General features: G+C 44.3%; 1 protein-coding gene across 2 annotated transcripts in view; it reads right to left on the reverse strand.

The window, feature by feature from the left end:
* Positions 1 to 751: 751 nt before the first annotated feature.
* RNF130 (ring finger protein 130) overlaps positions 752 to 23645 on the reverse strand; it is a 53278-nt gene continuing 30384 nt past the window's right edge. Inside the window, exons 6-9 of one of the 2 annotated variants that reach the window (XM_083798837.1) lie at positions 19531 to 19627; positions 18383 to 18587; positions 16218 to 16311; positions 13310 to 13501 (exon numbers count right to left, since the gene is read on the reverse strand). In XM_083798837.1, coding sequence (XP_083654963.1) covers positions 13486 to 13501; positions 16218 to 16311; positions 18383 to 18587; positions 19531 to 19627 — 412 coding nt within the window. In that variant the 3' untranslated portion in view covers positions 13310 to 13485. Of the gene's footprint in view, positions 7311 to 13309; positions 13502 to 16217; positions 16312 to 18382; positions 18588 to 19530; positions 19628 to 23645 lie in introns of those variants that run through there. The other variant, XM_083798838.1, reaches the window with a different exon arrangement.

Consider the following 23645-nt stretch of genomic DNA (forward strand, 5'->3'; position numbering starts at 1 on the left):
CCTGCAGCAGTGGAGCAGGAGGCACGGTGCTTCCCCGGTTCTTGGCCGCTGTTTTTGTTTTAATAACCATCAGAGAATCTCCCCACAAATACTGAAAGTGTCACAACAGCAGAAAATATTGGCGTCTACCATCCCCCTGCTTACTGCCAGGCTCCCAGGAAGGCGGGAATGCCGTGTTTTCGTTAGGCCATCAATCCTTCAGCCCTGGGATGATTTATCCTCTGTGTTAGTGCACTGCCCTAATCCCGGTTGGAGCCTTTGTGCACTACTGTAATATAAATATTTATTAGCTGGCTGAGCTTTCAAGGCTCTGCCTTCATCGTGATAGCATGGCTCTGTGTGGGAGCAGCGTGCTGGCCTCTGAGCGCTGGATCTGCTGCGGGAAGGGGCCGAGCACGGGGCTGGTCCCCGGGGCAGTGGGTGACGGAGAGATGCTCAAATGCTGCCCCACACACCCTGGGACTGGGGGCGGCTTGGCACCTTCCAGGTGGCAAACGCTTCAGGAACGTGGGCTGATGTTTCCTAGATGCTAACGTGCCACTTTGAGCCATGTGGCTTTTAATGGCCTCAGATTTCTAGGCACTGGTATAGCAAAATAAATCGGTGTTTTCTATAGACTAGGAAAAATGTTCTCTGAAAATGGATCCTTTAGCAGTGTTGTTCCACAATACCTTGTGAGGTCTGCGCCGGAGTTCCTGTGCGATGCTCTCAGCCTCCCGTACTTTGAGAGACACCAAGCTCACAAACGTCGTACTTTTAAATTGCTTTTTATTGAAATGTGGTACATTAGCAAACCCTAATAGGTATACACTATTAACATAATCGGCATATACCACGTAACTACGATACAGTGTTATACTTACATCGAAATATGTCACCAAGTCCCGCGGCTGTCAAGCTACCCTCTCGCAAGAGCCCGAGCGATGTGACGGTCGGCATGGCGTTGCGCCGCCGGACCCGTGGCAGCTGCTGCCGTTTTCAAGTTGTGTTCACACCGTGTTGTGCCGCCTTGCATCAAGCCAGCTGGATTAGACTTTTTGTTTTACATGCACGCAAATTGTGTGTTGGTTTTTTTTTTCTGTTCGCTGCAGTGCCCCAGTCCCGAAAGCAGTCCCAAACCCTCTCTGCTGCCAGAATAAAATGACCCCGTTTTAGTGGATGCTGTGTATAGTTAGCCACGGTCTCAAATGGGTGATCCCAAATACACATGGTCCTACAGAGAGGCTTTTAGTGCTTTACAGCTACTTGGAGACTGCGGCAGGTCTGACCGGCTGAGCAGAGCTGCTGTCACCATCTCCCATTTACAGGACTAGTGCGACAGCTCCTACCGGCCCCGAGATTTCAGTCTAGACATACAGGGTGGAAAATATCTACCTGCGGACGGGGAATTTTCTTCCTGCAGCACCTTGCAGTGCAAGCACAGGTTTGGGCCGGCCGGGTGGCACTGGCTCGTGGTGCCCTTCGCCAAGCATCACATCGCGAAGGCAGACACTGCCTGGGATGTGCGAGGCTCTGTCAAAGCATATCAGGACTCTGCGTGCGTAACACCGCAAGTACAATTTAGGACAGGTCAGACAAACTTTATTCACCGTGACCACAGGGAGAGAGCGTCCGGGCAGCATCTCCCCTGCAGCTGCAGAGACCCCACTTTGGTACTGCTTCAAAGAAAGGGGAGAGGGGAGGAAAAAATCATTCCAGTGTTAGCCCGGTGTCCACCCATGGGAGGGCTGGACTCCTTTCGTAGCTGGTTAACTGCTGGGTTTGGCAATACAGAGAGCTGGCTCAAGGTGGAGCCCGGAGTGGCACATCCAGTGTCAGTGGGGGCTGGAAGCAATCACAGCTAGCTCTTCGTCCAAAGGAATGTTCTCTTAGTGACAACAAACTCCTTAGCCAGACCTTGCAAATCTGAAACGTTCCTAACTGCACCAGCACAGTTCTGAAAGCATTATAGCTTCACTGTAACGGCCCCAAAGACACCGAGATTAAATTTGGCTGGTTTTAGAGCACCACAGAGCATCAACTGTGTTTTGAACCCCAGAAGGTCCTGTGCTGGGGCATGGGAGCTGTGCCAAGCTGCGTTTGCTGCATGGTTCCCCCAGGCCAGCACAGGCAGGGCTCATACAGCCTGTAGTGCCTGGGACAGCCAGAGGGTCGCAGATCCAGGCACAGTGAGAACAAACCTGGCCACCAGCCGGAATGGATGGGGTTTGCCTTTTTGGGGGGATGCCAAGCCCTGGAGCATGTGGGAAGCAGCAAAAAAGGCAAACGGTGCAGCAGAGCAAGGCGCAACGCCAACCCCAGGGCAGAGTCAAAAGCTGCTCACCCCTGAGGGCACTGCTGCGGGAAGCTCGCAGCTCACTGCAGGCACTGCTGCAGGGGCCACTGGGCCTCCTGCGGAGGGATTTGGGGAGACAGGCGACGTCTCCTAGCAGGTTTTTGGGCGGTGAGATCCCCACCCCAGCTGTGCGACACTAACTCAAGGTACACCTCAGCCTTGCAGCGAAATCACTCTGAATAGCTCCAACTTTTCACAAACCCCTCTATGCACTTCCGACTTTGCAGGAACATTTATACTCAATTATTAACTCTTTGGGGAAAGGACTATGTCTGGGCAACACTTTGTACCATCGGTCCCGTACACCTGGAGGCCGTGGATGTTTTTGTTGTACAAACAATAAACATCCAGCCGTCGCTGCACAATCCAAGGGTCCACCTCCATTCATCCTCACATCTCCATCAGGCAGGTGGATACAGGAGGGGGGGCACCACACTTTTCTTGATTATTTCCAAGATAATTGAAGCAAAGCAGAAATGTGCAGTAGCCTAGAGAAGCCTGTCTCCCTCCTGACCTCCCCCCAGCCCAGTTAACTGGAGCACCTTCCCCTCCCTCACCCCCTCCCCTGCTCAGCCGGAGCCCAGCCTGCCCTCGCAGCAGCGCTCTGCAGTGCAGCAAGCCTGGCAGCGAAAGAAAAGCAGCGAAAGTATTTTTAAATATAACAACACGTATGCAAGCTGTCACGGCACAGCACGCGCTCTTCTGCATGGCTAGGGGCGGAAAATTAGGCCACACGTGGATGTGCAACGGGGGGTGGAAAAGGAGCCAAAGCGTCGCCTGTGAAGCTCGCTGGGGACCTCCGGGCTGGGAGCAGCGCGGCAGCTCCCGTACTCACCCCTCGGTGTGTGCGGTGCCGTGCGACTTTCTTCGTTGTAAAACCGGATGGCTATTAGCTAAGCAACGTATTTATGTATTTTTAACAGCTTGGTCAATTCACGCCCCCGCTAACCGTGCCGCAGAGCCGCCCTAAGTGTCCGCTCAGCGCTGGTGCCCCCCATCCTCCTGCAGTTACGACCAAGCCTCGGCTCTGCCAGGCCTTCGCACTGCTTCACATCAGCGTCTTCAAGCAAAACAGATGTGCAGAAGTCTCACAGAATGGTCCTGAACAGATTTATTTAACTACCGTGTCCTCCTCTGGCTTATGTAGGATACCCGGCTATTCCTAACTCGTCCCCACGTGCCAAGGCAAGCATCCTAGAAGCAAGGGGGGGGCAGCGCAAACAGGCACCAGCACGTGAGCTTACTGTGGGGAGTAATCGTAAATGGCATTAAGTAAATTTTATCATGCTTCAAATTTAATATTTCATGTTAGCATTATAGGTAAAAAGCACACTTACAGTCTGTTTTTTTTTTACCGTCGGTTATCCTCTAAGAACACAAGCAAACCTCGATTTTACAAACGTCTTATGGGAAACATGCAAAACTTCCGTAAAACAGGAGATGTGGGGTGGGGAAAGGGAAGGTGAGGTGCTAGGGTTTAGTCAGCTTAGGGAAATACTTTGAGATAAAAGCATTTTTTGTATGTAGAAGTCATAAAATTAATGTTTTCTGGTAAAAACACTTTTTTTTTTTTAAACCTTAAAAATCATTTTCCAAGTTACTGACACCTACAGTTCTTGGTAGATTGCCGTATATTTGACTTCTATGAAATGACTCAACCGTACACAGCACCACTGCAGCAGAACAAGAACAACGATGCTCATCAAGCTTATTTTTTTTTAATATACTGATTAATATTAAAAGAAAAACCTCAAACGTAGCAGCACAGCCCAAAAAAATCACCCATGCTGCTGTGCTGCCTCTTTCCCATCCTAACTATGACTAAGTACAAGAGTGCCCGGTACGGCCTGTCCCAGCACGCGCGGAGGGATCAGTTGCTCGAACTGGCTTTTAACGTTTCCAGTGCTGCAAGATTTTCCAAATCCAGAACGTCAATTCTGATCGTCAGCTCCAGCTGCCTCTCCGCTCACTGACTCCACTCCAGCACTAACCCGGCTTTAGATTCCTGTGCCAGACCCCAAGTGTCCCGACCAGAGGCAAACCTTGCCCTCCGCCCCCATTAAAAGTTAGCTAGTTTGGGAATAAGCAGATTTAACAATACATAACTGACATTATTTATTCATTTGCCTTTTGGGGCTTTGCATTTGCTAATGCTTATTTTGATTTCCATCAGCTTTCTGGCTGTTCTCCGTGACTCTGACACGCGGCGGGTGCGAAATGGCCGGTTCTGTTCAAACAAAAGAACCAAACCACCAAACCACCCCACGCCGACCAAAGCAAAGCAAAACAGGAAGCAGCGAGGGGGGAGACCTTCCGTGCCCGCAGCTCCGGCGGTCGGAGGCTTGCGGAGCCGTCCCCAGGCAGCCCGGCAGCGCCGCCGGTCGGCAGCACCCATGGGTGCCAGCGCCGCGCTCAGCACGCGGCTCGCCTCGCAGGGTCGATGGTGCTTCCCCAAACGCCCCCTCGGAGCAGCGCGGGTGGGTTTCTGCCTTTTCTTCCCCTGCTTGCTGGGGTGCTGATGGTAAAGCTAGGGCTGAAAATACCCTGCCGTGCGGCACGAGGCCGGGAGGCATCGCTCGGGCTCACCTCTTCCTGGGAAAAACGTGCCACGGGGAAGTCCTCTTGGTCTTGGGAACCCCCCGCAGCCTGCTGGCCCAGGACTTGCTGGGAGCCCCCATGCCCCCAGCATCCCGTCCCACCAAAACCCCACTCCAGCAGCTCCGCACTGGGAGCTGCGGCACAACCCGCTGGCATCCCCAGCCGGTGCTACTTGATTTAACCGCAAACGCCCGCGTACAGCTTTCTGTAACCCGACCACAAACAAGCCCTGTAACACCCTCGAGCGACAGTGATTTTTCTTTCGGGTGCTTGTTTTCGGAAGCTCCCTGCCCGCCGCCACCTGGCAGATGCAATGATGGAAGCCGGGCTTGCTCAGCTGCCGCCTGCCGTATCCCAGCCCACGCATGACGGGTGCCACCGGGGGCTCTGCCCAGGCCTGGGGCGAGAAAAGCAACCGACCTGCCCCAGGGCAAGAACCGGGCTGCCGCTTCCTGCCGCCTTCACACAGCCTCGCCGCTTGGCAGGGGAAAACGGGTGTTAAAGCTGTGCTCTGAAAAAGCTCGGGGCGTTAAGCGTATTTCTAGGGTTCGCTGAATCGCAATAAAAGTGCATGTGGTAAATGGAGATGTGGGTTTTACGAGAAAAAGCTCTCTAAACTTCACACTGCCCATTCTTGAATTATCAGATTAAATAAAGCTGATGCACAGCAACAGAAGTCAAGGCATGCTCTGCAAATAGGATCGTTTCCTCATTTTACAGAGCTGGGTTTTTCTTTTTCTCTTCAACATCTGTGTAAAAGACACAACTGAACCACACTTCAGGTAAGGATATATGTCAAGCAGACTGTTACACCATAAAAAGAAAAAACAAAGCAGGGGAATTTCCCCCACTTCTAGCAAAAGCTAACAAAATTAAAGCACGGAAGGGTATGTCTTACCTTTCTTTTTGGCTTACTGATTTCTCAGGTTTCCTATACAGAGTGAAGCTGTGTTTCACATTACAAGGACACAAATGCATTTCTACATCTACAGCAACTTAGACTGCAATGGAGAAAACGTCAACATCCATTAAACAGCCATGCATCGTCCAGAAGGAAACAGTGGAGCAGCAGCTCTCGCTTCTCCGCGTCTGCTCACCTGGGGAGCACCACGGACCGAACTCCAGAGGTTCTCCCTCGCGCTGTCCATCTCTGCGTTACTTTTCAGAAGCTTGAAAACAATCTTCGTTTCCCCACCGCTTCTGGCACACTCTGGTAAAAATGGATTTTCCTGCTGAGTCTCAAAGCGGTTGCTGCTTTCCTTTATTCTTCTGCTTTCTGCATTCACGTTATTGATGGCAGTGGGAAGGGGCACGGCTTAGAGAACGTGTTTGTTATTTAACTGTTGCAGATCTCAATGGGAGAATGGGATAAGAAGCTTACCTCTTTTCTTCTCTGTGTAGTGCCAACACGCTGGCTTTTAAAAATCTTAGAGAAAAGTTTGGTGGATTTTTTAACCTCCCCCAAAAAAAGTTAAGCGAGAAAGACAGCTAATTAGATTCTTGCATATTTCAAGAAGTCTAATGATTTTCAGGTAGATCAAGTGCTGGTTCTGTCAATGTCCTCTCTATAGAAAGAGACTCACTTGACTGGAGCACGTGAAAGGACCAAAAATATATTCTGTTAGGCCACTTTCCTCCTGCTTCAATAGAAATGGAGAAAAAAATGGAAGCATCAAGTTCCTTGAAATCTTTCTGCAAACGCAGGGCCTCTCTGCAGCTTTAACGTCAGACTGGCTTGCTATTGCCCGGGGGTGAGCGGGTTGTAGGAAACTCAATGCACTTGTAAAGGTCCCTCTCGGAAGGGGATATTTCACAGTAAGGTTATGGACTGACCGAGATATACGGAGTGCTTTTACCAGTCACTGGCCATCTCCTCTGCAACTAGTTCCCTTTCTGACGCTGCCCAACTATCCGGACGATTAACAAATGGAAACAGCAGACGCCTATTTAAGAGACGCATTCGCAGTACAAAACAAACTCTCAGGACCACCGCAAAGCCTCCTCTGCATCGTCGCGGCTGGGCCGACACAGCTCCCATGCTGTTACTCAGCCATTTCCATCAGACAACCTTGCTTGTGCACGCTCAGAGAAGCCACCCTCAGAAACCACCGCAGCTGGTCTTCATCTCTGCGATCTAGAAGGCGGGCTTGTGTTCTGGAAAAAGCAGCTCTTCTTCAGACAAAGGAGATCCATGGAAAGAGTACACAACAATAGGAATGAGAAATGAAAACAACGGAAAAAGGGCCAAGAAGGAATATGGATTCCTTTCAGGTTTTGTTCTCGTCATACATGTCCAAAGCGGGCTCGATTGTTGAGAATTCGCTCTCGTAGACCAGACTTCGCGGGGACAGAGAATTGCGATGAAAGAAGTGGCTGCCTACAAGAGGTAGAACAAAACCTTGTTAGGAACACACACGGACAACGTAAGAACCGAGCAAAGCATCCTCACGCACGGGTTCTGACCACAAATGCGGCACGTGTGGCCAGCAAGGCCGCCCACTTCATGCAAACCAGCAACAGGAGCATGGGACAGTCAGCAAAGGAGAGCTCAGAAGAGATCCCAGCCTGCACGCCCTCACCCTCTCGTGCAGGAAGGGGCACCTGGAAAATAAGCATTTATTTGGTACCGCCAGTCACTGAGCTGAAAGAGGCTCTGGTGGCCGGGCCAGCCCAGCTGCCTTCTCCTGTCACATCCCAGCTTGGGGTAAGGAGCAGTAGCCACAAAAGCCTTGGACGAAGCCAGAGATCATTTCCCGTAGGAGTTACCGGTTTAAACGTGCATGTCACATCCACCGTGTCCCTCTGAGGGCCTGGCCACGGGGTTGAGGCCCCACAACCTCAACCTGTGAGGTGCACCTCACCGTCGGCCCACCTCACCTTCGTCCCTCGGCCTTTGCACCATACAGTTACCATTTCGGATCCCCCCCGAGGTGCTGCAGGGATTCGCCTCCCTCCACACCCTGCCAGTTCCAAGTGCTGCTTTACATATGCATGAACCCCACCGCAAATGGTGCTCCCAGATAAAACTGGTCAAGTCTGAGCAAGGCCGGGGCAGGCCCGAGTTTCGCACCGCGCCTTGCTGCTGATTTACGGCCTCATGAAGCAGGTTTTCCTCCAGAAAACCAGAAACCTTTGGTAGGTGCCCCATGTCCCACACAGTGCATGGCAGCAATCTTCTAGACAGAGGCACCCACGTATTTCCTTACACAGATCCCAAGAAACCCCAACCCTCTCCAGTGTCGGCGATAGCAGCGATCCTTGAAGCACGCACGCTGAAGCGGCTGTTGACAGGGCCGGGAATGGCCGCTCAGCTCTCGTCTCGGCAGGAGTTCAGCCTGATGCTCCCGCAGATCCTCAAGTCCACAGACGTGGTTTGCGAGGAGCCCAGCCCTGCTGGCGTACACCAGGTTTTCTCTGGAAACATCTATCAGATCAGGCCCTCGGCCAAAACATTTCATTACCTGGTTTCTCGATCCCAGCTGGGATTAGCTGGGATCAAGGCTGCTTAGATAACAATACACCAGGCATCCACGCCAGCCAAATTCGAGGCAACTGAAAAGCTTCCAAGTTCATCAGGAAGGCACTCAGCAGACCAAGATGCCTCCAGCTTCAGGCACCAGTAGAGCAAGAAGCTTAGGGGATTGCAGCTTTAGTCCTGATGGAATTTAGGTGCTTAAATCCTCCTTTCTTTGTCAAGTTTTGGGACAAGCCCATGCTGTTCTAAATCAAAGAGCTTACAGAAGGTACAAGGGAAGAATTCAGCTGCTACTGTCCTTGGCAGCTTTTCCTCCTTCCCTGCTCACCCAAAAGAGAGTCTCAGAAAAGAAAAAAAGTCATTGTTAAGATTAAAAAAGCCAAACAGCTAGAGTAGCAATCAAATGTGCAACGTGTCCCCTGCTGGTTTCCTAGCCATGCTCCAAACCTCTGCCTTCTACCCCTAAAAGCTACCGCAGAGATTCATTCTGCCATTCTCACTGAGAATTGGAAGCTCTCAAAGGTAATTAATTAATTTTTGACCTCACAGTTAACTGAAACAAGCAGTTTCATTGTATAGGAGCACATACGCAGGCATTTGGAGGAAGCGTATTATCGTGGCATATACTTTGCAGAAGCGGTCAGTAGTGTATCACGAACACCCACCTTCTGAATCTGAATCCTGTCCCAGACTTAAAGGTTTCTAGAACTGGACAGTGCTTAATTGAAAAAAAATATATTTTTTTGAACATTGACTTGGAACTATGACCTTCAGATGATACCAGTCTACCTTTAAACAACAACAGGAACAACAAAAAAACACAAAACAAACAGAAAACCCACCCTATTTTGGAACTGTAGTGGATAAAACTGATTTCAAAATTCTTCTGCACTGTGTTATGGGTCAGGATCATTTAACTTGTGATGAGTGAGTCTCAGCTCGCTGTTGAAATAAACCATGAGTATTGCATGTTTCATCTCCCTTTTCTCCACCCGCTGAAGTGTTACACACTGCACAGCCAATGCTGAAACAAAACAAAGGGGATTCTAAAAGCTCGGTGCTGCTTTTGTTTTTATGACATGAAATTCAAACAAGGGCTTAGGAAGCAGACAGCCGAGGCAGTCATTTCCTCTGTGTGTGGGGAGACTTCCACTCTAACTGATTCAAGGGAGAGATTTAATCACAGGCACACAGGTCATCTGACAACCAACTTTTTAAATTAATCTGAAAAAAGGCACTGTATATCCAACACCTCCAAAATCCTATAGGGTGAATCTTCTGGCCTCTTGGCAAAAGAACTTTAGCCCCCCACTTCCAGGGAGGCTGCATGTTTTCATGCAGATACAGACTGCTTTGCTTTCATACCACTTCTACGACACATCATTAGTCCTTTTTCTTAATGTCACGTCCCCCTCACCCCCTTTATTTTGAAAGCACCTGAATCATGTATTTTTTTTTCCAGAGAAAGTAATCTTATTACTCCTTTCACAAGGATTATGAGCATACTAGACAACATTTCTAAACATTTTTTTTTAAACACATCTGCATACAACCTACCTACTTTCTCTTAGATAAAGGACACCAAAACAAAACACTCCTCCTTACTTAGTTTGTTAAATCAGATATAGATTTTTTTAATGCTTAGGCAGATTTTTTCCCATCTCCCACAGAAAAGCCCACCGGCAACAAACACATTGCTAACCCTCTGTGAGCAGGGACGTGCATTTCCAGGAATCACAAGGAGGGCAGGATAGGCAGGACACCGGAACATGCCAAGGCTACCACCAGCCTGCCCGGTGCTAAGCTTCCAGCTGCTGCTTGGTGCTTTTCCACGCGCGGACCTGCAGGTGCTCTGATAACCAGATCAGTATCACCACCCGCATTTACAGAGAGGGAAGCAGAGTCAGCAGGGCAAAGCGACCCAGCTCTGCTCATCTCGTAGCCAAACAGCAGGAGGTGAAGGAGAAGGCTCCGAACCCATCGCTCCACCAGCCAGCACTGCCACCCCTGCTTGCTGGCGGGGGGGCAGAGCGCAGGGGCTCAGGTCAGTTCTTGTTTGCAAGGAGCCAGGGGGAGTTCACACACTAGCACCTTCCCAGTGTCATTTCTTTTTTCTCTTAATGCAGAGAACTGCTAGTGTTTGCGTAAAAACACGGCATTAGTTTAAGGGACACATTTACTGAATAAATTTGTTTAAGGTCAAGTAGAAACATCCACAATTCCAAATTCAGCTTATGAACCCACTCTTCCCATTTCACACTTTCCAAGATCCAGATTTATCCCTTAGGTATAAGAAACAAACGGGAAGTCTGCATTCAGTTTTAATAAATGAAAATTAATTCCTCAGTGCTCTCCACCACTCTTCTCTGTTGTATAGTTACAACGAACTTTTCAGATAACTTGAACTGAGTTTGAGAACAAGCCTGCTAGCCTGGAATTTAGCCCTCTGCCTACCATGGGATGCTACAGAAGCAGGCACAAAGGCCAGGAATTGCACCAGGCTTTGCTGTAGTGTTAGTTGGAAGCATCAGCTGGTGCTACCTTTCTATTTTAAAGTATTGTAACACCCTCAGAGTCGTTAATCAGGGCCACCCATGCCGTAAGCTCCAGTCCCTCCACATATCTGGCACAGCTATGTCTTAATGGGGAAATATGAAGCACTATCTCAATCTGTTTTATACACCCTGTTGGTTAAGGAACAGAGCAGGACTATTTCATAAAGCATCCTTTCCTCGAAACTAGCTGTCTAGCAAGCTACTGCTGCTCCGTCTTGAACCGTAACGCACAACACTGCTCCACCACCCCAGTCTTGCTCTCTTTGCAATGCCTGGGCAAAGGGACCACCCTCTCCTCTCATTACTATTACGACCAACTATGCATATGTTATTCATCTTTTACACGTGGATACCTGAAAGCATAGCAGACAACAATAACTTTGGGAATTTCCGTCTTGTGTCTACCCAGTGTAAAAAAAAGTTAGTGAGCATCTTGTAATGGTGCAGTCCACCTTTGAACATATTTATTTCATTAGCAGGTTAAGCTTACATCTCTAGCCTGACCTGCAGTTAACCTAGCAAATACTGTCTGTATTTGTTAACATTTGTGGAGATTGTTGTTAGAGGCTCGAAACATAATTTAAAAAATATGGCCCTAAGTTATTTAGATCCCTAAAGGAGGAATGCAGCAGAAGCCCTGCCAAGAACTTTGCTCCCAAGATCACTGAACTTCTCATCCTGCTGCTGGTCTGTAGAGAAAATGTGAACTGGAAATGTTTCTGCTGCCCTTCGCAGCTGGGTCACCACGCTGTTCAGGCTTTCCCTGCACATCCCTCCCAACTGCATTAAAACGCACTTAAGGATTTTCATTTCAGAAGGCAAGCACTAACAAACTCACCAATTATGCTACTGGTGTTGAGAAGCGGGTGAAAAAAATAGCCCTTTTATTTTGTAGCCTGTACCCTAAATTGTGCTCTGTCCTCATTCCTCCAGTTCTTTTTGGCAACAGTGCTCAGTTGACAAACATTCTTCCGAAGAAACAGCCTTCAGACACAGTACGTTTGAGGTTTTTCTGCTCGTAAGTACAATAGGGTTTTCCATTCTTTCCAAATACACTTACTGATCTATTGTTTTCATGTTTCTTTCAAAATTTCACAAGGACACAACAAAAAAATAATTCTATTAAACATACTGAAGCTATCACATACGTCATTTTTAATTATAAAAGTTGCCTTCTCAGCCAAAACCTACTGGACAGATAAGAATTAAGCAACTGTTTTAATGTAGACTCTGGCTGTGTTCCTAGATTCTAAAAGTGCCTATACATAAAATTAAATTTTCTATTTCCCAGTACATAAAAAAATTAAATTTTACAGTAAAATTGGTTCCCTCAATTCATTTAATTAAATTAGAAAGTATTAAGTTTCGAATATCTACATCTTGATACCAGAAAAACAAAACACCCCACCCCCAAAACTCAGAATAGGTTTTAACTTTATCAGTTACATTTTCCTTACCAATCATTACCTTCATGTACCCATCTCATTAACTCAAATATCAGCATTTGGCTGTGAATCAGATATGCATGTTTTAACTGACTGTTGTGAAATTACTCATACACTGCTTGCATAAGAAAACTTGTGTGAAACAGCCTTAATGAGGACAGGAGATGAGAGAGGTTTTCCCCATGCCTCCCCACCAGTAAGACGACACAGCAAGAAGGGACATGTTTGCATAGAGTTTCTATATTACAGTAAAGACCATTATCAATCTTTCTTGTTCATGTTCTAAACTGAACACCAACTAACTCCACTGCTAATATGAAAGAAGGTTTCAATGATGACGGGGGGGGGAAGTGGTATCTTTTCACTTAGAATTGGGAAGGAAGAAATGGTTTAGATTAGCTTCACCTTTAACAGAAAAGGTGGGGTGAAAGTAACAGAGAGAAAGTTTTTTCTTGAGAAACAAATCAAACCACTGCGAACCTTCAGCAGCGACTGACCCTAAGACAGAAATCATACTGCAATGCTCCCAGTGCGGCACAGGAGTGTTATATGTTATATGAGGAGAACAGGAAAGAATGTTTTAATTTCATATCAAATCTCAGTCATATTCAATGCAAGCCTGGTATATACCAGAATGCTTGGCCCAGCTTCTTTCCCCGACCAAGCTGGCATGCAGCGATTGCTAATACTTGTTAGTCATTCCAGTGCTGGATAGCATCATAAGTGGAAATCTCACACAGTGTCGGTCTTGTTAGCACGGTGTCCCAAAACGAAAGGAGCAGAATACAGATCTGCAGAGATGGAATTATATAAAAGAAATGAAACACCTTACAAAATTTGCAAGAGGCTGTCAAACAACACTTACACGAAGTCCATGAAAAATAAAACTCAAAGAGTAAGATTTCATAATTAAAGTTCATTTATTTCTTCACTTTTTTTCCTTAATACAAAGCTTTGGCATCAGCAAATTTTATGAAAAAATAGAATGTACTAAATAAATGCTTGTGCTGCATGATCGATAAATGATGCATAAAAATAGGTGTCTCTCTCCAAGGCAATCGTCCGGAAAGCATTTCTTCAATACCATTCTGCTCTGTGGGGCAGAAAAAAAAAGTACAAATAGTTATCTTAAAGTTAATATTGCCAATACTTTAAAAAAAAGTTAGTGAGAAATGATTAATTATACAAGGCTAGAACATTAAAAGAGGTCAATACTCCTTACATCATTCTTACAGGTTCAGTAAAACTAACAGTACAGCCAGGGGTTTGAGCAAGTTTTGAGGAAACTCCATGTGCCAGTGAAAACTTTCAGTGAAAACAGCACTTAGGCTTTTGGGACTTTAAAACACAGGTATGCAGTCATTTCTGGCCATTCCCTAGGAAACAAAGTGTGCCTTTTTTCTCCTTTAAATCACTACCTAAATCATTTAATAGTAACAGTCCATAAATATTATGAGACCAACAAGAGAAAGCAGTTGCTGCTTTATTATCACTTAGACAATGTTTAGTTTTATCAGGAACTGTTTAAAAATACAAATTTGTGTATATACACACACAGATACGTATGCAGATAGATACGTATATACACAACTCCAGAACTATTGCTCTGAACAAGTATGTTTAAGCTATGGGAACGAGACTGAGAGAAAGGATCAGGACAATCTTTTAGGTGAGTTTTATAAAATATTTGGCAGCTGTTACTTGCATCAGCGTATTACATGGCCTTATTCTTGCAAATGTCATTTTCTGGCATGAAAAAACCCTCAGCTTCCTCTTAAAACATCGTAACAGATGTAGGGTATGTCAGCATTGCTTTTTATATGGAGAAGCACAGCATAAAAAGCAGGTATGCTGTTATATTTAATGGAAATCACTGTGAGAGCTGCCATATAGTTGGCATGATATTCAGCACAGGAAGTGCTGTCTGGCACTGGCGAACACAAGGTTTCAGTGAAACAACAAGTTAGCGACATGCACACATATTCTGAACTGTCTAAAATGAGTAGTGGAACCTAGCAGCAGTTGGGGAGGCCACTTAAATCTCAAAGGATTCAGTCAAAAAGCTGTTAGGTTAAAGGCTACAACTAGATAGCTGTAGTTATTTATAGAAGCTTTTTTTTTTTTACAGCTCTGGTTTCTGCTATTACTAGTTTTCTTGAGTGTCTCAAGCATGTGTATACTCTTATTTTCATTCTTATCACTGTCGAAAGAAGCTCTCATTACATCAGCATACTCTTTTCTATTAAGGGGGCATCACTGTGAAAACACTTCTCGGGAAGCCCTAACGCTGTGAAGCGGCTTGCCCTTTCAGTAAAAATAAACCAGAGCTGATTGAGCAACAGACAACAAAAAGAAGAGCTGCAATGGAAAGGAGAAATGCAATTCCTGTGAGTACCCACGTCTGGATGAACTACATGGATACTACACAGACTACAATTCCTTTGTCTTCTTCCTAACAATGTGGAAATGCCCAGATATTCCTGTTTCACATGGACACAACTCGTCTTGCTCCATGCTTTCCCAAGCTATTCTGCAGTGTGGATTAGCAGTGTTCAGCTACAGCTACGGTGCTCACTTGCACACAGTTAGTTGCAACTTCAAGATTTTGACATATGAGAAAAATAACCAGAATATTTGATTAGGCTATTCGAAGTTCTAAAACTTTCCTCCATTAAGCCCTTTTGGAATTAGCATCTGAAAAGAGGGGAAAAATGAAGATTTACAGATTAATGGTAAGCAAAGATTCCTGATAAACGAAACCTTGAAGAACTTATTATAACCCTTTCCTGAAGATTAGCTTGAGATTGTCCAAAAATTTTACACTGTAGACTACTAGACACGTTTCCATCCTGTTGAGAAGGACACCTTATACTTTGAGGGCCAAAGTGTTTAAAAAAAAAAAAGCTTAATCTCATCTCAAAAAAACAAAAAGTGTAAATTACGTTTATAAAGCTACATTTCCACGCTGTACAGGAGAGAGAGCCTCTTTGAATGTATCTATATATCTATATAATGAGTCCAGATGTTCTTTACATCTAAAAGGAAAATAACTAGATGTACCTAGCTAATGTATCTGCAGAACTGATTTATACTTGCCCACACACAGAACTATAAAAAAAAGACTGGAAGTCATGTGCTACAGTAATTTCTTGTCCAGCCTGTCCGAAGGGAGGCAGTGGAGGGAGCCCACAAAAAGAACGCTTGGACATTTAAGTACTCCTCTGAATGCAATTCTTAAGCATATAAAAAGAAAGGTCAGAAGACTGGTCTGCTATATCCATATAAGATAGAAGAAATGGGATTTTATGCGTTGCTTATCTCTCTCCCTCTCCTATCTCCTATATCTAAAAAAACAAACTTTTTTATTTTCTGGAAGTGTGCCAACTAAAAAAAAATAATGTATTTTTTCATAATATGAAACAACTAAGAAATTGAGGTGGAAACTGTCAGAGGTGACTGATGGTAGTAATTTCTGTTTCTGCTAGGTGAATTTTGAACATGGGGATTTAATGACAAATCTAATGTTTACTTAAGACTATTGATCAAAAAACAGATATTTTTTTCTTTTCACCCTCCCATGTCTCCACTTTGCAAGATTTCCTCCAGACAATTCAGCTAAATATACATTAAGATGGAGTTTAGATTTTACCCAAGAACCTACTGTCAACAGACTTAAGATTTGAGAAAAGCAGGAAAGGCATTTGACATTTTGAAAAAAATGCAATTTTTTCCTTCTCTTATTCATGATATTTCTTGCCTGTGATACACACCCACCAGAAAGAAATAGAAACATCTAAATATTTACTTACTCATTAGCATTCAAGCTAGCTGTGGCTTTGATGATCATGTAGCAGAGTGTTAGGGCACTGAGGAGGCCAAAACTGGCAATAATAAACCATTCTTCTGTTGACAAAGGAAAGGGAGGAAATCACTCGTGGGAGAAGGCTTATGTCAAAGCGATGCCAATATTTCCCTCAAACACCACTGGCGGAAGGCAAGAGGCTTCTAAGCCATGACTGGCACCAGGAAGTGAAGCAGAAGGAGGTTAGCCACAGAGTTACTGACTGGAGAAGGCTAGCAAAGAAGAAGTGGAGAGAGGTGTGGAAAACAAGCATGGCACAACAACATTTCCTGGCTGAGCCCCAGGGTTAGTGATAAAGATTACTTAACAATGCAAAGTGAAATGCAGGAACAAGGGGAAATGTAATGAAAACTCCGTCCGCCCCCAAGTCAGGAGGACGACTGTCATGGTTGGTTTAGGTTTGCTGAGATGCATCTCTTCACATAAGCACACCCAATATACTTTCACACTTCATTTGCGTCTGAACACACACTCCCCTCCACCCCCTGGCTCTGAATAAATGCTATAGAGTTACTTTTGAAAACAAAAAAAAGATAGGATCACTTATTCGACAGTAAAAACAAAACTAGAATTTTCCATTTAATAGACAGAAATACAACAGGAAAAATAATGTCAACATTAGTATATAAATACAGACACATTAATAAAACAAAAATGACTACTAAAGAATGTCCACTATTCAAAGTTCTCTCCCTTTGTGATTAATTTGGCACATTGTAATAGATAGGATACAAACACTTTTGCTGAATATGGCTTTTGGTTTAACTCATATGCATCAAAGAATGCATGTGTCATCCACAAAACCTGAACATCTGAACAGCCTTTTCTAAAGCTTTATTTTATAAACACTGTCAGAATGAACTGTTGCTGATATTTCTCGTTTTATCTTGGAATCCCATCTGCACAAAATACATACACTACAGTTGGGAACAGACAGTAAAAACACCTTCTGTAAAACTAAGTAGTTAAAGTTTTTGCTGAACTACAGAGTTTTTCCACCCATGGCAAAGAAAAGAGCATACAAACGTATCTGATGTCTGTTCAATGCATCTAAGAATGTGGCGAGTTACATGTTGAACACTGCAGGACAACGTGAGTTACTGGTTTGGCAAAGAAACTAGATTTTTGTATTTGGATTTTTCCTTCTCAGATCAAGACGTTTCTGGATATGGGCTGTTTTTTGTGAGACGGTGTTCTTTTAGCAACACATTTACTTTGCTGCAGCATCTAAAGAGACGCTCTGTAATGGACTGTATCAATTATGCTGCTTCTTTCATCAGTGGCAAGCAGTGGCACTGACTTCAAATCTAGATTATAGATGTACATAAGGAAAATACAAGGAGGAAATTAGACTGCATGAATTCTATTTTTGCAGTTCAGCCAGAAAAACAACCATTCATGCATCAAATTGAGACTCCACAGCATATGGAAAAATTATGCAATTCCACACATACTGTATTTGTTACAGCGCTATCATACATTAAAGCCCCCAGGTAAAATCCAGTGAGTGGACATTTCCCATGCTGTAAGCTTTTATACATAAGTAGTAGTACCTCAGGAACAGTTTTCTGAGGTCATTAACCGCTTCGACAACACTGAAATGCTGGTATATCAAATAAATATATATATATGAATGCATATATATTTTAATTCACAAATTTTGTAAGAAAAAACATCTGCTAAGGGACATCAGAATTCCAGTAGTAATGTTCACAGGGGAAAAAGTGTCCACAGATATGGTAATCAGCTAAAATGTTTATATATGTATAAATTATTGCACATAAAGTATTCTGGAAAGGTAAATAACAGTTTTGGCAATCCAGCTTCCCATACTGGTCACCAAATACAGGAGGGTTACTTTGTCGCCCTTTTAGTTCATCCAGTGCTCTCTGCATGCAGCTCTAAATGGATATACTATTAATAATGAAAGCGTTGGCACTGCTGTCTGTTGAGTTCTCGGTTTCAATATGGAGCGTACACAGAGACACGGAGGTCACCTCTGTCTCTGCAGGGAGATCTTTTATCATGGCCCTGCAACACAGGGCAACAGCAAAACAAGTGCCGTGTACCAGGAAAGCCATAGAAGTGTAATGGAAGCCAAAGAAAACTTACTTGTCACAGCAATGTTGATCTCTCCTGACCTTGGGGTTAGCTCTCCGTCCTGTGGAAGCTGTGACATCCCAGAGGTGCGCAGGGGCTCCAGGCTGAGAGAGCTGTCGTTGGCAAAATCGCCCAGCGCTGATCGTCTGTTAGCTGGCTGGCTTCTGGTGAGCCTTTCCATGTCAAAGGCCACGTTATCTGTACACGGCACATTTGGCTGAAAGACAAAGCGATCCCACGTTAGAATGGTGAATATCCTACATGTAGCAAACCCATAAATTGAGCAAAATCGCACAAAGACTTGATTCAGCTGCTGTGGCTACCCTCAGATCATGCAGGGGAGAAACATGTGAGTTAACAAGTCCTGTCTGAAGTTGCTGCTTCAGTCCCCTTTAAAGAAGTGGAAAAAGAAGCATGAAGTAATGTTAAAATTCAAGAAAGGGACTCAAAAATGCTTGCATCCTAGCCTGTGCCTGTAGAGTTGAGAATTGTCTACTATTTTCCTCTTATCTCTCTCCACTGAGAGAGCATTGCTCCTACCTGACAGATTTTTGTTTTTAAGTCATATAAGAAAGACAGGAAATCTTTTCTTTGAGGGTCTTCAAGTCTATTCCGTTGTGAATTGGTCAGCAAAAGCAGCCCTCTGAGATCCTATAAGCCAAGAGTTGCTTAATACACAACTGAGGAAAACCTACTGGGCTCAGCCAGGGCACACTGGGCAGCTTTGGGTCATGACTTTCAATGTGTAAACAAACCTAAGTGTGTCTACAGGAGACCACAACATGAACAAGAGGTTTACAGCACTCTGTAACATAACTTACCTAACTCTGTAACTTAGTACTACAGTACTCTGTAACTTAAAAAGGAAGGTTGAGAGAACTTGAGAAAAAGTGAGAGTATAGAGAACATAGTAGACTTTCAATAGATTAAAAAAATGTTATAAGTGGAAACATAACAGAATATTCTCAGTGAGCAACCAGGGAAAAGAACAAAAAGATAAACTTCATCAGCAAAGAAATTGGTTAAAAAAACAAAACAAAACCCACACCCTTCTGACTAGGGGTACTGGAACACCCGACTCCCTTCCTCCCCTAGAATCATTCCCCATTCTCTGGGTCTCAGGTATAGAAGGAAGAAGAGCTTTTAAGATTTCAACTTACCACAATTCCCAGGGCCTTCAAAATGTTCAATTTACACATCGGGCACGTACAGTGCTCATTAAGCCACGGATCCACACAGGCTTTGTGGAAAACATGCCTAGGAGAGCAGAGATGGCACATATACAACTTGCAAACCATTATATTCTATAATGAGAACTGCTTTAACACACTTCTAGATTGTTTCTTTAAGTCGGCAGAACAAATTCTAGAATTGTCAGTATTCTGTGCTAACTGCAGTAAAAAAATCTAAAGCACTTACTGCCCGTTACTACTAGTTAGTTCACTAGGAAGACACGCTTAAAATGAGGATTCTTTTTTTCCTTTTATTGTGGATATAAGTAAGCATTTTGGCAGAATAACTAGGGTAATAAAGGCCTCATCATAACATTGCGTGAAGTCCCATCTCAATTTCTATGCAGAAGCTGGCCATGAATTAGGTAGGAAGATAGATCCACGAGAAGTCAATTTTATTAGAAAGGTAGTGCAACCGACACAGACACACTTAGGTTTGATTTTGTAAGTGCTTTTATAATTAGCATGTCTAAGTGAGAGAAGAAATGAGATTTTGAAAGGCTTTTTCCTACAATTTTTCTTGCTATCTGTAAGGAAAACGTGTCCTTTGTCATATGATGGTCATAGGAAACCAAAATCTTTCAAAGATAAAAAAGGGCAAAACGAGCTTTTATTTGCATAGCAGGGAATTCTGCACTACAGAAGAGTCTGAATTGCCACCTACACGGTTTACAAAATCTTAAATCACATATATGAATATAAACCAATATAAGACAAAAGGACTACGCAGAGACCACAACAATGTATCAAACTTAAAGGAATCATAGGAATTGTCATCCTTGCTTTTCAAAATGCAAAGAACTTTTCTGAGCATACTCAAGACAGAAATAGGTGTCATCAGATTTTCTACATGATATAGATTTAGCAAATGCTCATAACCACCCAGTCTGAATAACTGTCTATAAAAACCTATAAAGACCTTTCATTTCTAGCAGCACCGGCTCCAGAACAAAAAGCCAGGAAGACCAAGCAGACCCGAACAGGACATACGGGTGATCATGACAAAGATCAGCACTCATAAGAGCTGCTTAACCAGTGAAGAGCTGAGTTCTGAAATGCACAAATGAAGAGGTAGCAGCAGAACAAGGTGTTCCTGACATCTTTTCAAAGCATTAGCACAGGCTGTAAGAGGTCACGCATGCCTCCATAGCAGCATAAAGCTGAGATGCTCTGCCTCTCCTCCTTCCTCAGGTTATACTTGCTGCTCTGTCTCGGTAAGCTTATTGTGGCTTATCGTGGGGTTTTTAAAACAGAGACCAAATGATGCACGTTAACAGATAATTCTCCTTTAAAATTTCTGAAGTGACTTGAGAGTAAGCCCTCCTGAAATTGTAAATGAACATGGAAAAAGGCTGTACGTAATTATGGTTTGTCTACAGCTACTAAGGCTGATGGAGATTCTAAAGTATACCAACATTAAGTTTGTCAGCTACAACTATGTATCTTACCCATACTAAGTGAAGATGCATAGACTTAGGGTGTCACATAATCCACAGAAGATGCACGGGGAGCAAAAGAACCTTGCTTGGCTGTACTGCAGACATTGCAGGAATAAAGACTTGAAAAATGAACGTGTTATTAGGCACGGAGGTATGCTGAAGCTGTAATTTGACAATGTAACAGCATTTAATGCATTTCTACTGCTCTTCGGAGAACAGCGTAACTTCTACCTTCCGGGGTGGTCTGATAAGAAGCACAGCAAGCAGACCCCTCTGTCCTACAGCGTACGCGCTCTGCTGAACACATCGGACTGCTTTGTCAAGCAAATTTAGCAATGCGTCCTTTAGCAATACAGCCGTCATGAAAAACAGGATATGTATACTGCTTACTGTTCAAGTAACTGTATGAAATACAAACTTCTACTGCTAATCATTGTTGGGACATTCCCTTTAATACAAAAAAGTAGGAAACTGTTTAGAAGGTCTGGGCGATAGAAAATGGTTTGAAATCTTCTGAAACACATAATGATACTATTTTTCTATGTTAGACAAATTATGGCTTTTAGTTGCTTACGTTTCCTTTTAAAATTCTGAAGTCTGTTTTTTAAAGTAGGACTAACCTGAAAAATCTAATATTTTGGCAAAGAGCAGACATCAAGACTCCACAGAAGTATGAAAACAGCTTTAATATATCGTTATCAGCTAATCAGTGCTGTAGAAGCACTCAGCTCAAGTGAAGCAGGCTACTGGTATGGATGCCAACATGCATCCACTAAATATTACAAGTTATTTTAAAGTCATTAGCAGTTTGATATAGTTCAAATGCACCACAATAGTTCAACTACTTTGGTGACCTCTTCATTCTTTGCTTTTAGTTCCTAAACATTTTTGTGCCCTCAAAAACCTTCTCCATCTTCATATTTGTGTCACTTGTTCAATAAACAAGCTTTCCAAGACCAGAAATCCGATGATGCCCTAGGTCACAGCGGCGGATGACATTCCCCTAGGAGCTGTGCATGGGGGAGCCAAGTGTGACACAGCTTTTGCTGCTCGGGGCTGGAAGAAGCCCGGCCGGCAGCCAGTCTGGGAGCACTGAAGGAGTCTCCCATGCGGGCATAACTCCAAACAGGTGACCTGCAGGTATTTTTCCACTCTGTCAGCATGCCCAAGCCTAGCGGCCTCCAGGTCGTAAAAAACACCGTAACCCCAACTCTGTTGTGCAACACGGCTTCTGTGCAGCATTTCAGAGAAAAAGGGAACCAGAGAGCTCTTTCACTGGTGTAATGCCTCTGAATTAGCACATCCCACGGGGAGGAGGATTTGAAGGTTTTTACACGTTGCCCTAGGGCTCACTCCACTCACTGCCCCCAGCGCAGCAGCCCACCCCAGGGAGCTGAACAACGCGCTGCCTGCAGAGCAGCGCCTTTGGTCTTCTGGAGGTGGTCGCCCTGCTCAGCCCGGGGAGGCCAGCCCTGGTGCTCCCCACAAATACTTGGTATTGCTAGGGGGAGAGGGGCGGCCATCGCCAGCAGGTAGCAGAGAAAAGGGTGTGCGTGTATGTGGAAGCACTGCAGTAAATGGAAAGGACAGCAGTAAGTGTCAATTTGCTCTGTTAAATAGCTACTTGCAGCAATACAGAATCAAAGAGATGTAATTCTGGCTTAGTCGCTTCTGCCACTTACCTCCGTTTTGCCCAGTGTGGGAAACATTCAGAATTTGGCTTAAAACTCATTTCTTAACGTACTCACTTAACATTCAGCCTTGCACTTTATTTTTTCTTAAATTTCAACTTCCACTGCTCTATCATCTTGCTGCACTTTGTAAAATGTTTGCTACTCCTTTAATTCTTCCTGCATTGTGATCTTCTTCCTTCCCAGGCCATTTTTCTGCCCTTTCCAATGTCATTCTCTGTGCTTTTCTCTACCTTTGCTGTCCCCTTCCCTTATCTTTCACTATCTTTCCTTCATACTACCCCTTTCCCGATTCCTCTTTACCCAGTCATCTCCTAGATGCAGCAGTGTGATGCTGAAATAAAAACTACTTGAATAAGAAAAATTGTCCACAAGGCTTTGGGATCTTTGGCTAGATTCCTTCTGACATTTGCTTACACTACTTATTTTTAACTTACATGATGACATTCACAAAAGACAACTGCTCTTCAGGCATCTAAGTCCAAGAACGAGGGCTGCCTTATCCACGTGCACAAAAAGCTAATTACGTCGATAAACTACTTGTACTGAACATAGCTCTCTCTGAATCACATCATTCTATGAATGATTGCAAATAATAAAGTTGCATTTCTATAATTTTCATTTTAGTTTTATTTCTAAATTGGCCATTATTTCCAACCTGCCACAAAACTTTGTTACAGTGTTTTTCAGGTTTTTTTTTTTTTTTTTTTTTTACAGAATGTTAGGTCTGCTCAGCAGACAGTATTTTGCCTGGTGTCTGTCTGTCCAAACCAGACTCCTCTCTATAGAGACGTAAAGTGACAGACCGTACTTAACTGGAGAGAAAAATTCTGGTACCAAAGGGTAACGCTACTTTTAAATTGATGAAAGCAGCAAGGATGTCATATGTCAGTGAATCCTACTGTCTAATGAT

Source organism: Anser anser, assembly GCF_964211835.1.
Source record: "Anser anser genome assembly, chromosome: 14".
NCBI classification, from domain to species: Eukaryota; Metazoa; Chordata; class Aves; order Anseriformes; family Anatidae; genus Anser; species Anser anser.